Source organism: Meles meles, chromosome 17 (genome assembly GCF_922984935.1).
Source record: "Meles meles chromosome 17, mMelMel3.1 paternal haplotype, whole genome shotgun sequence".
In the NCBI taxonomy this organism is placed as follows: Eukaryota; Metazoa; Chordata; class Mammalia; order Carnivora; family Mustelidae; genus Meles; species Meles meles.
The window spans coordinates 25,498,165-25,515,792 of NC_060082.1; the positions used below are offsets into that span (position 1 = coordinate 25,498,165).

The window sequence follows — 17,628 nt, forward strand, 5'->3', positions numbered from 1 at the left end:
AATGAACCCAATTTTAACAATTATTAGAATTCTGCCATTTTAATTTTATCTACTCTCCCTCCCCAACCCATTGAGGGGGAGGTATTGTGAAAGCATACGGCAGACACAATTTCATTTCACTTGTAAATACTTCAGCGTGTGTTTTTTTTTTTAAGATTGTATTTATTTAATTTTTTAAAAAAGATTTTATTTAATGATTTGACAGAGAGCTAGAGGTCACAAGTAGGCAGAGAGGCAGGCACAGAGAGAGGGAGAAGCAGGCTCCCTGCTGAGCAGAGAGCCTGATGTGGCACTCAATCCCAGGACCCTGGGATCATCACCTGAGCTGAAGGCAGAGGCTTTAACCCACTGAGCCACCCAGGCGCCCCTTCAGCGTGTGTTTTAAGAAGTAGGACTTTTTAGCAACTCACAATACTATGAACATAGCCAACAAATAGCAATTCCTTATTATCACCGATTACCCAATTCATGTATAATTTTCCCCAGTTGCTCAAAAAATGGCGTTTCCCAGTTGGTTTGTTTAAATTGAGATCCAAACTGGAGAACGTGTGTCTAGCAGCCGTATCTCTGGTTTCTTTTCAACTGTAACAATTTCCTTCTTTTTATTTTTTTCTTTATGCCATGCATTTGTGAAGAAAGTGTCATGTTTTCCGCCAGAGTTGTCCACATTCTATGTTGGGTAACTGTATCCTCGGTGTTAATTGAAGATGTTCCTCTTTCTCTCCTTTTTTCCCCTCTGAGCTGGTGACAAGATCCAAAGGCTTGATTAGATGCGTGTTTGATTGTCGCATCAAAAGGACACAGGCCTGGGGCGCCTGGGTGGCTCAGTGGGTTAAAGCCTCTGCCTTTCGCTCAGGTCATGATCCCAGGGTCCTGGGATCGAGCCCTGCATCGGGCTCTCTGCTTGGCAGGGAGCCTGCTTCCTCTTCTCTCTCTCTCTCTCTCTCTCTCTCTGCCTGCCTCTCTGCCTACTTGTGATCTCTGTCTGTCAAATGTATAAATAAAATCTTAAAAAAAAAAAAAAGGACACAGGCCTTTAAATTTTGACTCATTTAACAATACCTCTGTACACTTCTCCTACATAATTTTGAAACAGATTTCATTCCATTCACTCATACTTCATTCTAAAGTATGTCAGAATGTTTTCGGGGCGCCTGGGTGGCTCAGTGGGTTAAGCCTCTTCCTTCAGCTCAGGTCATGATCTCAGGGTCCTAGGATCGAGCCCCACGTCAGGCTCCCTGCTGAGTGGGAAGCCTGCTTCTCCCTCTCCCACTCCTCTGCTCTGTTCCCTCTCTTGCTGTATCTCTCTCTGTCAAGTAAATAAAATCTAAAAAAATTTTTTTAAAAAGAACGTTTTTCTACAAGGTAAGGACTTTAAAACAAAAAATATAATCCCATTACTATAATCAGACCAAAAAAATAATTTCTTAGTGTAATCAAATATCTAGTGTTCACATTTCCCTGTCTCATGATTTTGTAGAGTTTTTGCTCAAATTGGAACCAAAATAAGTTCCAGATGTTCCAGTTGGCTGATGTGTCTCCTAGATCTCTTGTAATCCGCAGGTACCTCCAAGTTTTCATTTTTTTTTTCCTTGTTGATTTTAGAGAAACCGGGTTGTTTTCCTACAGATCCTCTGGAGTTTGTGGATTACATTCCCAGAGTGACATTTCACATGTCATTGCCCCTGTGTTTTCTGTAAATTGGTAAAGTGAGAGACCAGATCAGATCTGATTTGTTTTTGTAAGAATACCTAATATGGGGACGCCTGGGTGGCTCAGTGGGTTAGAGCCTCTGCCTTCGGCTCAGGTCGTGATCCCAGAGTCCTGGGATCGAGCCCCGCATGGGGCTCTCTGCTCCGCAGGGAGCCTGCTTCCTCCTCTCTCTCTGCCTGCCTCTCTGCCTACTTGTGACCTCTAGCTCTCTGTCAAATCATTAAATAAAATCTTTAAAAAAAAAAAAAAGAATGCCTAATAGCTGTGTGTACTTCCACAAAAGGGAGCAGGGGCTGTCTGGCTGTCTTTCTTTTTTGATGTTCATAGTCCCTGATTTCTTTACTTATGCCCGTTATTTCACAGACAGTGGAAAAATCACATTTCTTCAAAAAGTGCTTGACTCCTCCCTTGTATTTACCGGTTTTCAAAACAAAGAATTGATTCCCCAACTTCCTGGATGCCACCAGGGAGGTCTGTTCCCTTCGTGTCCCTATGCGTTCGTGGGTTTAAGCATGTTTGCCGGCCTTCAACCCCCCACAGCTGTTGTGCACGGCCGTGTTGCTCCTATTGTTGGCTGGGGGGAGCCTCTCCAAGTCGATTTCCGAGTCCTTTCTCGACACCATCTTATTTGGTCCCCAAAAGCTTCTTTCGTTTTGGGGCCTGATTAAATGTCCAGGCTCATCTTGTATGTTTCCTGCCATGACTCGGAATGAGCTATTTCTTCCGAGGGTCTCTGATTGCTTTTTGTGGGGTAAGGTTTTTGGAGACCATAAGATCTGCCTCAGCAGTCCCCGTTACTGGGTACGTCATTGGTTTTAGGCCTTTCCAGGGTACAAAGCTGGACATTTTAAAACGTAAACACATCGCGAGTTTATACTGATACTTCCAATTCAAGTTCAAGACTGTACAACACACACACACACACATACACACGCATAGTTTACTTCTCTAATTTCTCCCACACTGAAACAGTCCTGGCCCAAAGGCTTTTAGTATCTGCCTGTGTGTGGGGGATGTAGGAAGAAGCAGAAAGAACCGCCCGTCCATCCATGTCAGCCTGTCTGTGCTGGAGCGCAGAGCCTGGCCCACCGGCCGGGAGCCCTCCTTGCTGGTACAAACTGTTCCAGAGTACGCCGGTGAAGACTGGACACTCGGGAGCAGGAGACCGGGGCTCACGGGGCTTTTCTAGGGGACGCATTCCATGTCTGGGACCGGCCACCCCCGCTCACAGCCCCTGGGCCTTGTGTTGGGAGTTCCTCAGGTTTTCAACTACATTCCTCGTGGAAACACACTTGCTAGGAAGGCCAGGGGAGGAGAGAAGCAGGGAGAAAGGGGACTCTGGAGCCGACGGAGGAGGACGCAGCAAGTAGCCTCAAAGACCTCCCCACCAGAGTCACCGAGTCCTCTCCACCAGGAGTCTCAGACAACTGCAGTCTGGCTCCGCCTGTAAAGACAACTGGGGGGCACCTGGGTGGCTCAGTTGGTCAAGCACCCTGATCCCAGGGTTCTGGGATCCGAGTCCCTGAGTCATCAGGCTCCCTGCTCAGCAGGGAGTCTGCTTCTCCCTCTCCCTCCATCTGCTACTCCCCCTGCTTGTACTCTCTCTCTCTCTTTTTTTTTTTATAAAGTATTTTCTTTCTTTCTTTTTTTTTTTTTTAAGATTTTATTTATTTGACAGACAGAATCACAAGTAGGCAGAGAGGCAGGAGGAGAGAGAGAGAGAGGAGAAAGCAGGCTCCCTGGTGAGCAGGGAGCCGGATGCAGGGCTCGATCCCAGGACCCTGAGATCATGACCTGAGCTGAAGGCAGAGGCTTTAACCCACTGAGCCACCCAGGCGCCCCTGCTTGTGCTCTCTGCTTTCTCTCTCTCTCTCTCTGTCAAATAAGTAAATAATCTTAAAAAAAAAAAAAAAAAAGACCCTTGAATTTAGGTGAGAGGAACAAGCATTTGTGAATCAGATGTACCACCATGTATGGGGTAGGATATGAGTGGAAAATGCAGAGCAGAAACCTGGGAGTTTAGAGGAGGGAAAAGTAAGATCTTTTCTACGGTGGAGAGAGGAAGGGCTGGACTATTCCACAGCTGGCTCCCCCGCCCCCCGAAAAGGATGGAGCCCTAGGTGCTAGCTTGTGGTTTGACCTAGGAATTGGAGAAAGGGGGGCGGGGATGAGGTTAGGTGGGTGGTGCCCCGTCCCTTGTGCCTTCATGGGTCTTCTTTCGGGCCTGGGGTGCCTGTGGTTGGAGAGCCAGTTACAGTGGGATCGGGGAGCAGGAGGAGGAGAGTGAGGAACAGCCAGTGGGCGGCTGGGATCTCGGGTTACCACTTGTGCCATTGGGAAAAAAACCCTTTCCAGGGTCAGATTTGATTACAGCAGCCTGGCCCTCTCATCACCATACTGGCTGGAGGCCCGTTTGAGACGGGGACTTTCTGACACCCAACACTGTCACTGGACTTCGGCACACAGTGGGGGGCATGCCCCGGAGACAAGGTCACCAGACCCCGTCTGCCCCTGACCGGCATTTGACCTCTCCATCGTGCTTTGCCCTGTGCCCCCCAGTCTCCCAGAAACTGTTGAGCACTGGACGGCCCCCAGGTAATGTTCTTGCTTCCTTTCATCACATGGTGTTTGTCCACCTTCCTGTGCACTGGAGCCTGTGTTAGCCCTGGGCTGTGCTGATGAAAGACATGGTGTCGGCTCAGACGGGAGGTGAGGACGTGCCCTGGGCACCACCCGCTGGCTGCCAGGAGCCCGAGGTCCCAGGGGGTGGGAGGAGGCAGCGGGCTCTGGGGGCAGCAGGCTGGACCCACAGACCACCCCACAGGCTAGCCTCATCCCAGTGACTTTATTCCAGTGACACAGGGACAGCATGGGGAGGAGCACACACTTGTAACCTTTTTCACCAGCGACAGAACTGGGGCCAGCTGGGAGGTGTGACGTGTCCAAGGCCTATGTTTACTCTATCACTGGTTGCAAAATGTGCAGGTGAGGAGTCCACAAGGAGCCTCCTCCACATTATCCCCGAAGCTTTTCTGTAAGTCTAATGGTATTCCAAAATAAAAAGGTCATTGTTATTTTTTATTTTTATTTTTTAATTTTTTAAAAGGTTTTATTTATTTATTTGACAGAGAGAGTAAGAGAACACAAGCAGGGGGAGCAGAGGGAGAAGCAGGCTCCCCACCGAGCATGGAACCCGATGCGGGGCTCGATCCCAGGACCCAGGGATCATGACCTGAGCCGAAGGCAGACGCTTAATGTCTGAGCCACCCAGGTGCCCCTATTATTTTTTTTTAAAGTGAAGGACTTTTGACTCATCACCTCTGATATGCACCAGTCAACTAATGAACCATTCCTGTTTACAGACCACCTGAGAGGCAGAAGGCACCCCTGGGCACGCAATGCGGGGCAGGGGGCATCTGGAGACGTAGGAAGTGTGGTCCTTTCTCTTTGAGTGCTCAGGTCTGCCCACGGGAAGACAAGACGGGTTCGGCGAAGTTAGCGCTAACGGTGCCGGCAGCTGACAAGAACCAACCAAGAGTAGGAGTGTAAAGGAGAGGAGGAGAAAGCACCATCAGGACAAGACTAGGTCCTTCTATGAAACAAGTTCAACTTGGCTTTGACCTAATGAACACGTGAAATACATGCACATTTCAATCAATCGCACATAGATTTTCTCGGTCTCCATGCATTAGTCATAAAGAAAACCACTGAGCCTTATTGATCCTGCGTCCTAAGTGTGCCTCACGCTGATTACCTCACTGCTAACCTCACTGCCACCGTCTTGTGGCCTCTCTCCACCCACTCGCTGCCGGGAAGGCCCTCACCAGCGTCCTCCACAGCGCACTGAACTCACTGCCCCCACTGGAGGGGTAGCAGCCTCAGGGGACTCACCTGCATATGGCAGGGAAGCTCCTTCACAGCCTCCGGGGGCTCCGTCCACCTCTTTATGCCCTTCACAGCCGCCCCAGCCTCTCAAACCTCAAACCTGATCCATCATCTACTTTCACAATTAATTTTATGTGCCTGTTTGATGGGGTCATGGGACGCCCAGATGCTTGGGCAACCATTAGTCTAGCTGTGTTCATGAAGATGTTTCTGGATGAGATTAGCATTTTAAATTTGAAGACTGAGTAAAGCCAATGTGGGTGGGCCCTGTCCAATCAGTTGAAGGCCTGAACGGTACATAAAAACTGACCTTCCTCTGAGCAAGACAGGATTCCTTCTTCCCGACTACCTTCAGATTGGGACATTGATGTTTTCCTGCCTTTGGACCCAAACTGAAACATCGGCTTTCCCTGAGTCTTGAACCTGCTGGTTTTCAGACTGGAGTTACCCCTCAGTGCTCCTGGTTCTAAGGCCCTCGACTTGGATTGGAACAACTCCCCGGCTCTCTTGGGTCTCCAGCTCACCAACTCTACCTGCACATCTTGGGACTTGTCAGGCTCCACAGTCTGAAGCCAATTCCTTGGGCTTTGTTTGTTTTTAAAGATTTTATTTATTTGGGGGGCGCCTGGGTGGCTCAGTGGATTAAGCCGCTGCCTTCGGCTCAGGTCATGATCTCAGGGTCCTGGGATCGAGCCCCGCATCGGGCTCTCTGCTCTGCAGGGAGCCTGCTTCCTCCTCTCTCTCTGCCTGCCTCTCTGCCTACTTGTGATCTCTCTCTCTCTCTGTCAAATAAATAAATAAATAAATAAATAAATAAATAAATAAATAAAAAGATTTTATTTATTTGACAGGCACCCCAGAAGCCAATTCCTTGTAACGAGCCTTTCCCTCCAGGTGCATTCTATTGGTCGTGTTTCCCTGGAGAAGTGACTAACACAAGGAGGTTTTTTTTTTTTTTTTTAATAAATTTTTATTTTTTTATTTATTTGACAGAGAGAAATCACAACTAGGCAGAGAGGCAGGCAGAGAGAGAGAGGAGGAAGCAGGCTCCCCGTGGAGCAGAGAGCCCGACATGGGGCTCGATCCCAGGACCCCGGGATCATGACCTGAGCCAAAGGCAGAGGCTTTAACCCACTGAGCCACTCAGGCGCCCCAAGGAGGTTTTATTAACACTGGACGAATCAGCGAATCAGCGTCTCAGAGATGTCAGAGCTCGAAATCAACCCCCCCCACTGAGTTTATAGATGACCGCACAGAAGCCCCAGAAGGAAGGTTGCGCCTTTTACCAACCACGCTCAGTTCTTAGCTGATGCTCATAATCCCCTTAGCTGGAGAGGGTCATTAGAAATAAGACTTAGGATGCAAATATCCCTGGGAAGATAAGGAACTGATATCATAGGAAACCGTTAAGTGGCTCGCTGTTTTCTGAAGAACCGTTGTTGAAGGGGAGGGCAGGGCTACAGGATGAAGACAGAGCTCTTGGGCCCTTGGAGGTCCTTGACCCTTGAGAGCGTTGGAGATGTGCGGAAGAGAACTAGGCAGAGCTGGCGTGGTTTAGTTCTTGAAAGTGAAAGAAGAGGTACCGAGGACAATGGGAGACAGGGGCCAGGAAGGACGGGGCAGCCTGGAGGCCTCACTCCTTATTACTCTGGGAGCTGGCTCAGAGCAGCGCCCGCCCCACTAGGCTGGGAAGCGGAGACTGCATGCATCCGGGGGGATGAATGCACGGAGCTGGCCCCATCCTTAATTCCCGTGAACTCACAGAAAACCTGAAAATATGGATTTCAGGGTGCCTGGGTGGCTCAGTCGTTGAGTATCTGCCTTAGGCTCAGGTCGTGATCTCAGGGTCCTGGGATGGAGACCCTCTTCAGGCTCCCTGCTTAGCAGGAAACCTGCTTCTCCCTCGCCCACTTCCCCTGCGTGTGTTCCCTCTCTCGCTGTCTCTCTCTCTCTCTCTGTCAAATAAATAAATAAATAAATAAATAAAATCCTTTAAAAAATACGGATTTCTAGCAGGAACGCTTGCATCTTTTTAAAGAGAACATTTTTAGCGCATGGCCGTCTGCCTTCCTAGTTACATTGGGATGTGTTGTGGGTAGAGTGGGTGGTAGGGTGCTTGGAGCAGCGAGGCAACCGTAGCCTACTTTCAAAGCTTAGGTGCAATGCTTTTGCTTTTTTGCTCATATGACACTTCTGATTGATTTTCTCTTTGGGTCAAGAGCTTGAAAGAGAAAGGCCCGTTCTGTCCGGTACAGTGACTTCCCCTCCTATTTAGAGCAAGGGCAGCGGGGAAAGATGGTGAAGCTGTCTGAAATCCCATTATGTGCGGGAGGGGTCGGGGGTGGGGAGGCTGGGTTCAGCTTGGCCAAAGACCCCTCAGGAGGCTGGAGAGCCGTCCTGGGCTCCCAGAGGGCTGATCTGGGGAGGCAGGAGTGGAATCGTGCTGTGTTCTCCAGAGAGCAGGTCTGGGAAAGGCTCTGGGAATACCCACTCGGACAGTCAGAGGGGAAGCAGGCTGCTGTGGGAGGGAGGTCGGGGCTCAGGGCATTGGAAGCCCTGGAACCCGGGCCGGACCAGCACTCGGTGCAGGTCACGGAGGAGACCCACGCACAAGGGATGGTCGATCTACACTACCTCCAAGCACCGCTCACCCTGAGAGTCTCTGACGGGAGGCTGTAGAGGCTGGCCAGTCGCCACGAAGAGTGGGGTCTGAAGAGAGGAAAAAATGATGATTCGTCCAACCAAACATGCTGGTCTGTGGTGTATAACGCACTCTGCTCAGCAAGGGAAACTAAGGTCCCCATTCCAAGGACACAAATGGCTCTAAGAGAAAACAGGGCATTCAGAGGCTATAAATGGGTGGACACTTCTCTTCCTTGTCTGCTCCACACAGAACTAGGGTAAGGTGGCAAGTTTGCATAGAACCTACGAGACTGTTTTAAGACAGCTAAGGAGAATGTCTCTGCAGGTGGGAGATGGTCAGTAGGAAACAGAAGGAGGCGACTAGATAAACAAGGTGTTGGGAGTGACTGGCCCATTGTTGTTCAGGGAAAGGGGCTCTCTGGCCTGTGGAGGTGCAGTCCTCTAGCGCAATGGGCCCATCTAGTTATCCCGTGCTATGGTCCAAGTATCGGCACCCCAGCATTTGTTGAATGTTGAAATCTTAATCCCTAAAGATGATGGTATTAGGAAGTCAGGCCTTTGGAAGGTGCTTAGATCCTGAGGCTGGAAACTTCCAGAATGGGATTAGTGTCCTCGGAAAAGTGACCCTACGTTTCCTCACTCCTTCCACTATGGGAGGACACAGAGAGAGGACTGTCAGCTATGAACCAAGAAAGGCTCTCATCAGAATTCAACCATCCCGGTGCCTTGCCCTTGGGCTTCCCAGCCTTCAGAACGGTGAGAAATAGATTTCCGTGGTTGATATGCACGCAGTCTGTGGCACATTGTTATAGCAGCCTGAATGGACTGGGATATTATGGAACATGCGATTTATCCAACCCTCCTTCCCCACTCAGCCCAGACACCATGCTCCCCAATTAGCATGGTGGTCATGGTTTGGCTTTCCCTGTCAATTTCTCTACAGGAAAGGTGGATGACAAAGGACCCCCATCACGGCATTTCTCGCAGAATTATGATTGTTTACTTGATGGTCTCCTACCCTAGACTGAAGGTTTTCCTATCCATCCCTCTCAGCACAGTGTCTGGAACGCAGCAAGAACTTGTGAAATATTTGTTAGGGGAATGGACCTGGAAGGGATAGGCATATCTCACTGGGATGGGACGTGGGCAGTGGTCAGGAAAAGCAGTGGGGAAGTGACATTTGAGAACTGGGAGTCCTTTATTCAATATTCAGGAGGTCCCTGTGATGGGCCAGGCACAAAGCTAGGAGACAGAGGGTGTGCGAAGATGACCGGCTCGGTGTTTGCTTTCAAGGAATTTCATGGAATGGAGGAGACGTTCCAGGCTGAGAGAGTCACGTGAACCAAAGGCTGGCGTCCTGGCAGTGCTGGGTGTGTCCGAGGGGGTCAGGGCTTATGAGGCTAGAGCTCAGACTGGAAAGGGGCTAGCCAGGAAAGGGCCACTAATCAAAACAGAGAACACCGGAGGGTGATGTGGCCCTTAAACCTTGCCCTTCACAGGCCTTTCAGGTTAGAGTTTGGACCTTCTCGCCGAAGCAGCCGAGAAATCAGTTGTTGGATACTCTAGAACAGAGGAGTGACCCACTCAAGTGTGTGTTTCAGAAGGTTTCCTTGTGGCCATGTGGAGGTGGGCTGGCACGTCCAGATCCTGGGAAAGAAAGTAGGAAGCCATTGCAATAGTCCTGGACAGAGACGGTGAGAGCTTTGGGGACAGTCATGGAGAGGGGGTGGCGATTGCTACTCTAGAGATTTGACACAACAGATCATGGTGACCTATTGTGCTTGGAGAGTGGGGAGGAAGGATTGCCAGGGATGACTGAGGTGATGCCCTCAGCTGGAAGTGGGAAGGAGGATTTGGCTCAGGTGGCAGGTATAGGTAATGAGTTCAACTTGTATATTCTGAGAAGAGGGGTTCTGAGCACATCCAGGAGGAGAAGTTCTTTTTTTTTTTTTAAGAGTTTCTTTATTTATTTCAGACAGACAGAGATCACAAGTAGGCAGAGAGGCAGAGAGAGAGAGAGAGAGGAGGAGGAGGAGGCAGGCTCCCTGCTGAGCAGAGAGCCCGATGCAGTACTCGATCCCATGACTCTAGGATCATGACCTGAGCCGAAGGCAGAGGCTTTAACCCATTGAGCCACCCAGGTGCCCCAGGAGGAGAAGTTCTGTAGGAAACTGGGGACAGGGATCCAGAGGTTGGGGGAAAATTTAGGGCCAGGAAGAAAGGTTTGGGGTCTTGAACATTTGGGTAGTGAACAAAGCCTTGGAGAGAATGAGGCCCCTCACGGGGAGTGCACTGAGGGACCATAACCCAGAGACAGAAGCCCGAGGAAAGGCTAGAACCTCTTCTTTAGAGCTGGTGGGACAGAAGCTCTGAAAGAGACAAAAACTGGTCAGAGAGATACAGGGAGACTCATGGAAGCCAAGAGAGGCCAGTGTTTCAGGGGAAGGTACCAGGAAGGGACAGCTAAGCCTGCTTTGGAGGCGGGGGGTGTTTGCCTAAAATGGGCTTGTTCAAGCTGGGCCTGAGGAAGACTAGGGGATGGTGGGAGGGACAATGCCTCGAAGAGCTACTGGTGGTGGGGATAGCAGACACATTCAGGAGATTGGAAAGCAAGTGGAAGCTGAGCAAGGGTAGGCGGCAAATAGAAACCATTATTTCTTGAAGTCTGGTACTGAAGGGAAGGAAAGGATAGGCTGATGGTTGAAGGGGGGGTTTTCTTAGGATGGGTGAGACCAAACAGGTTGACCGGAAGGATGGAGAGCTGAGAGGCTAAGGACCCAAGAGAGGCAAGGGGATGGTGTGGGAGTCAGCAAGGGGGAGGGCCCAAGCTCTGGGCACCCCACACCTTCCACTGCCATCTGCATCTCTGAGCTGGGTTCCCTCCCTTGGCCTTGCTGGTCTGGTGGCCCATGAGCACTTACTGAGCAGCTCCTGGCGAAGGGATGGCCCCAGGTGCTGGGCTGTGAGGGTGCCTGAGACCTGGGCTCTCCCCTCAAGGACTCAGCCTGAAGGGTGGAACAGACAGAGAAAGTGAACATGCTGAGCCCCACAAGCAGGGTCGGTGCTGGCCGCCATGGAGACAGTGGAGGTCACCAGCCTAGGGCAGGCGACGCCTGAGCTGAGACCTAAAGTCAGCACTCAAGTCAGCGGGGACGCGGGCCAGGGAACAGGACAACATCCCAGACAGAATGCTTCCCTAAAAATCCCCTCCTGCTTCTTCCAAGGCCTGGTGGGCTCCGCTCCCCTTCCTCCCTCCACTCCCCCAGCACACTCCTCTCAGCCTCTACTTAACTATCAGCCCCTTCTGTGACAGAATGGGTTGTAGCCCCTCGTCTTTTACAAAACTTCTAAAGAGACTGATCTTTGTCGTCTTTGCCTCTCCGAAAGTACCCAGTGCTCAGATGTGGTTAATGCTTAAACATTATATATATATATATATATTTATTTTATAAAGCACTGCTTTTTTTTTTTTTTGAGTAAACACTACCCCCAACATGGGGCTCACACTACAACCCTGAGATCAAGAGTCCCGTGTGCTACTGACTGAGCCAGCCGGGCGCTCCCCAAAATATATCTTTGCTCTGACATTTTCTGAGGACGATGATCACTATTAGTAAATTCTCAAGGGGGCCGCTGGCACAGTAAAGGCATAGAGGTAAAAAGGGAAAGGAAGGGGCACCTGGGTGGCTCAGTGGGTTAAAGCCTCTGCCTTCAGCTCGGGTTGTGATCCCAGGGTCCTGGGATCGAGCCCCGCATCGGGTTCTCTGCTCGGCAGGGAGCCTGCTTTCTCCTCTCTGCCTGCCTCTCTGCCTACTTGTGATCTCTGTCTATCAAATAAATAAATAAAATCTAAAAAAAAAAAAGGGAAAGGAAAAGTAGGCAGAGAAAGAAAAATAAGGCTGAGGGAGAGGGCTGGGGTGGGGGGTCGGGAGGAAGCAAGAAAACCAAGATCAAGTATATTTCCAGTGGGGAGGGAGACAATTTCAAACAAGATCTAACCAGAGCTCTCTTAGCCGGGAAACCTTGCCGTTGGGTTCTTTCCCATCCTGGGAGAACCCCCTCCTCCCCTCCACTTCAGGGCTCTCCTGTTGGAAGCTGATTTCTAGACATAGTTCCACGCACCACAGTTGTATCTTCAGAGCAGCAGGGAGAAGCTGAGAGAAAGAAGTGGGGCAAAAGCCCTATCGACCCAATGATTTCCCCATTTTACAGGGTGAGCCTAGACAGAATTTAAATTTCCTTCCCTTGAGAGTCTGAAGGAGGGAAGCTGCTGGCCGAGTCACCCTTCTGAACTGAGTATGCAACTCGTCGCGCCGTGTTCCTTAGCATGGCAAAACTAATTTTGTTTCGCAGCTGGATAAATAAAGTAAGGCAGAAAAAAGCTGGCATTACACATTTTTGAATTAGCACCAAGTCTTCCAAACTCCACCTCTTTCAGGAAATGTTCCTGAATGCAGTGGGAGGTGGTAATTTCCCTCCCTCTCCCTTCTCACCACAGCGCTGCAAAGCTCCAAGAGCTGTACTTACCCCTACATTTGTCAGCCTGACTCTTCCTTCTCCATGATCTCCGGATCCTCAGCTGAATTTTTTGGTCTATGTCAATAGGATCATAACAGATAATGCGAGAGAATGTAAAATCGATGGAAGTCGTGGAGAGGAGTGATGGTCTCCGAAGGTGTCAGTGTCTCTGGTCCACGACTGAAAATTCCTTAAAAAAAAAAAAAAAGAAAGAAAGAAAAGAAAAAAGAACAAAGACTTTTGGTGGTGGTGCCTGAATTTTTTGTCGTTCCCAAATTAATTTTAAGTGAAAAAAGTTCCACCCAGTTATCATACAATTTACAAGAGAGGAAACAACTCCAGGCTTAAAATTCAGAGAAATCGGTATCCTACAATGAGTTTAGTCAAACCCCCAGAATCTTACATGGTTACCCACAAGGTAGATTTTCAATCAAGTCACACCTTTCCCAAAGAGCAGTTAGAAAAAGAAGTGATCAGTTCTGTCCTCTTTCTCTAATATATACATATTCAACAGCAGTTTTCACAAGCAGAAAAAGTACATGTATCGAAGACCAATAAAACTGTTTTAGGTTGAACAATATTGGATGTTTCAGTCAGTTCAGATCTGACTCTTGATTCCAGCTCAGGTTATGATCTCGGGGTTGCAGGACTGAGGCCCATATCTGGGCTCTGTGCTAGGTGTGGAGTCTGCTTAAAGATCTTTTCTCTCCCTCTCCCTTTACCCCCTCCTGCCCTCTCTCTCTGAATCAACCAATCAGTAAATAAAATCTTAAAAAATATACACGTTAGTGGAGGAGGAAAGAGACTGAGTGTAGATTCCGGTGAAGAAAAGTACATGAGGTATTTCTGAGGTGTGTTTGGGATAGGTCATGAAGTGTGGTAGATCCGTACCATGCCCCAGGCAGGTAAGTGCAATAAAGTCATGTATCGTCATGTCCTCTCTGGGAAATAGGGTGTTGTGTAAAGATCACAGCGAGGGCCGAAAGACGTTTCTATGAGCTTTCCTCACGGTCTAGAGGCCACAAATACCTTGTTCAAAGGCTTTTTCATGGGTTTTTCCTCTGGACCTGGAATACCTTCTGATTATAGGTCTTATTGTTGGGCATGATATGTCTTTGCCCAGAATGACAGTCTTGGTGTAGAGGTATTTCCAACCATCACGCCACTGGTGGGTCTCTGGTGACTCTTAGGGCCTTGACCGGTACTGCCAGATGCAGTATCCAGCTAGCCTGTTTTATTTTCAAAGGTAACTTTTCCTTTAACATTTCAAGCCCCACAAACATAATAACTATAGGGTCATTCAAAAAGAACTCAAAATCTGCTTTGATCAACTGTCTTTTTCTTTTCCTCCATCCACCACAGACTACAAGTGAAAGGTATGGATAGATAGCTTTTATTTTTAAAGATATTTAAAGTGAGGCCCAGAAGCGATAAGTTGTCAGGATTTTCTCAGGAGGATCAAGCTTGGAGTTTCGGGAGATCGAAAGGCGAGAACTCAGAATTCCCTGAGTTTTATTGCTTCATGACACACGTGCTACGTTTTGCTTCACATCTGTCCCTATCTGGGGCTGCCGATGCTTCCTCTGACTTAAAGCTCTCTCTTCTTTACTTCACGTGCTGCAAGACATTTCCCGGAAGACAGGACAGGCAATCGGATGGTTCCGCGCTTGCTCAGAGTCCAGGAAATACTTCTTTTGGAAAAAGGGGTGTTAACTTGGGGTAATGAGGAGGCAGCAAAACAGAAAAGAGGGAAGGGGGGAGTTGCTTCAAGAAGAAATAATCATAACTAGGTGTTATTGGGATAGGAAATGTAATTAAGTTAGGGGAACAGAAGTGGCAGGACTGGGGTAAGTAAAGTGACTGAAAAACACAATTGAGGGAAGTCCTGGGAGAAAAACATATAGGAAACCACTTAAATAAAATCTGCAGATTTTATTCGAGATAACCCTGAGTGGCCAAGGCTACAACTGGAAATCTATTGAGTGGGAAAGTGACCAAACAAGATAACAAAAAAGCAACAAAATCACCATGGAGTTTGCAAAAACAACCATCTGTTGTGTGAGGAACCGTGGAGAGAGAGTCTGTATTTATAGAATCTTGAGTGGGAAAACAGGGCACATTAATAAAATTTTTTCTCCCAGTTCACCAATCTGAAATCTGACTTTCCTTCTAGTTTCTCTGCTGTCAACATGTACTGTTTAAAAAAAAAAAAAAAAGTCAATTTAAAAACAGACAGACTTGGGGTACCTGGGTGGCTCAGTGGGTTAAAGCCTCTGCCTTCAGCTCAGGTCATGATCCCAGGGTCCTGGGATCAAGCCCCACATCGGGCTCTCTGCTCTGCGGGAAGCCTGCTTTCTCCTCTCTCTCTGCCTGCTTATGATCTCTGTCTGTCAAATAAATAAATAAAATCTTTAAAAAAAAAAAACAGATAGACTTGCTATGACTAATTTAAGAGCACCCAAAATAGGCTCTTTTCAAAAAATACACTCCAATGGACAAGACTGTTAACTCCATCCAAAGAAATTGTGATACCATTGCAGACCCCGAGGCTCAATCCCAGGTTTCCTGCTAGTTTGGGCAGAGCACCGTAGTCTCTTGAAGAGTTCCACAACCCTTCACTGTTCTTGGTCTAAGACTTGACATGAAATCTTTCTATAAACAAATGTCCCCAAGGGTATATCTTAAACAGCCTACCTTAATAATTCTTATTTTTTCCTCTCCCCCACCCCCCTCCACCACCAACCCCCCCATTTTAAAATGGAAACTGTTGCAAGGAAACATTTTATATCAGAAGCCAAGAATGCTAGTGTTTTTCAGTTATTGCACGTTTCCTCTTAATGAAAATATGTTTACATCCTCTGGTAGAATTATTTTTAAAAAGGTAACATCTCTTGGCAGTGTTGCTTTCACAGGAATACCTCTGTGTTATAATTACTCTGTCTTAGGGTGGAGGAGGTTGAAAATAAAATGACGTGCCAATGCTCTTCGAGAAGCCTACCCGGGATAATAGGATCACACTTTACTCAGTGAGTTCAATTAATTTTACCTTGAATTCAGTTGTGGGGGTGAGGTGGAGGCAAAAGTAAATGACATCACCATTTGGTGGGGTGTCTAGTATGTGCCAGGAAATGCACTAAGTAGTGACAGTCTTTATCTCATTCGATCTTTTCAGCAATGCTGCATATTATCATCCTCATTTTAGACGAGTAACTGAGGGGCAGAGGTTAAGCAACTCTCTGCAGGTCTTTCAGGTAGTAAATGGCCCCATAAAGGTAGCTCACACACCAGCCTTCTGGTTTCTCGTTTAAAAGAATGTGCAATCTGTTTCTTGTTCAGCAGTCCAGCTTACTGACTGTGCACCCCTTCTGCTGCTGAATTACTCAAGTAGTGTATAGTACCAGTGTGACTTGGTTCCTTAAGAATTCTATTTAATGAGGGTCTCCGCCGAGTCTCGGACGTCTGGAAGCGGGGCCGCTGCGCCAGGAACCATGCCGCGTGGAAGCCGGAGCCGCACCTCCCGCATGGCCCCTCCGGCCAGCCGGGCCCCTCAGATGAGAGCTGCGCCGAGACCAGCGCCCGCAGCTCAGCCGCCAGCAGCGGCTCCCCCGTCTGCTGTTGGCTCACCTGCAGCTGCACCCCGGCAGCCGGGTCTCATGGCTCAGATGGCAACCACTGCAGCTGGCGTGGCTGTGGGCTCTGCTGTCGGGCACACGATAGGTCATGCCATCACTGGGGGCTTCGGTGGAGGAAGTAGCGCTGAGCCTTCAAGGCCTGACATCACTTACCAGGAGCCTCAGGGAGCCCAGCCAGCGTACCAGCAGCCACAGCAGCAGTTTGGCCCATGCCACTATGAGATGAAACAGTTTCTGGAGTGTGCCCAGAACCAGGGTGACCTTAAGCTTTGTGAAGGTTTCAGCGAGGTGCTGAAACAGTGCAGATTTGCAAATGGATTAGCCTAATCAGGAAGTTCAAATTGAAGATACGGAAAATCATCTCTCATGACCAAGTTAATTTAGCATAAAAATATAATTAATAGTGAATATATAAAGTATAAAACCACCAGTTAAGCCTCTCCATCATTAATTACAGCTTTCTTCAGAATTGGAATGAAAAAGCATGTTCTTACTGAATACAAGTTCATTGAGATGGTTTGAGTTTGGGGCTGGGAGGATGTTTGTGTTCCTCCTTAGATCACCTTTTGTGATGTTCTCATTTGTGAACTAATTAGAATAAAGTGATTTTCTCTCAGAAAAAAAAAAAAAAAAAGAATTCTATTTAATGAGAACCTGTGTGCTAGGAACTCTGCTGGGTGACTGGAGCGTCCGATCGATCTGCTTTGATCGTCACAGCTCTAAGAGACTGGGCTCTCTCCGTGTCACAGACGATGAAACTTTTGGGAAGTTAAGAAAGTTATTAAGGTCTCCAAGACGGTGAGGGGTAAAAGCTCGACTGAATTCCAGGGCTGACTTCATCTGTCACACCCCGGGCCAGTGAGCGCAGCGCTGATATAACAGTCACTGGGGGTGTTCGTTGTGTCCCGGGAGCCCGTACTTGGGACAGCAAGCTGCGGCAGCACCAACTCCTCCGTCCATTCGGCCAGGGAAAAGGCAGGAGTGGCCCAGAAAAGAGAAGCTCTCGCGCTTTCGCTTGGCCACAACGCAGGTGTTCCCCCGACCGCCGCCCTGCGAGCGCCACCCCCTCTCCCCGCCGCGGGAGATGCGGAGCCCCCACCCGTCCGGGAGTGCCCCACACAGATGGCAGCTCCGGAGCGCCGGACTCGGTCGGACGCTTCAGCGAGCCGTTAGCTGCCACTCAGTAATGAGGCGCAGAGCGACCAGTGCGGGACTCCAGGGGACACCCGCACCGCGC

General features: G+C 48.9%; 1 protein-coding gene across 1 annotated transcript; it reads left to right on the top strand.

The window, feature by feature from the left end:
• Positions 1-16,200: 16,200 nt before the first annotated feature.
• On the top strand, positions 16,201-17,022 carry LOC123927992 (coiled-coil-helix-coiled-coil-helix domain-containing protein 2). Its single transcript, XM_045982991.1, has one exon. It carries the CDS (start codon positions 16,248-16,250, stop codon positions 16,716-16,718), a length of 471 nt encoding a protein of 156 aa, XP_045838947.1. The 5' UTR covers positions 16,201-16,247; the 3' UTR covers positions 16,719-17,022.
• Positions 17,023-17,628: the final 606 nt, after the last annotated feature.

Excerpts from the sequence above, each read along its gene's own strand:
- LOC123927992 (XM_045982991.1), top strand. The coding sequence starts at position 16,248 with ATGCCGCGTGGAAGCCGGAGCCGCACCTCCCGCATGGCCCCTCCGGCC.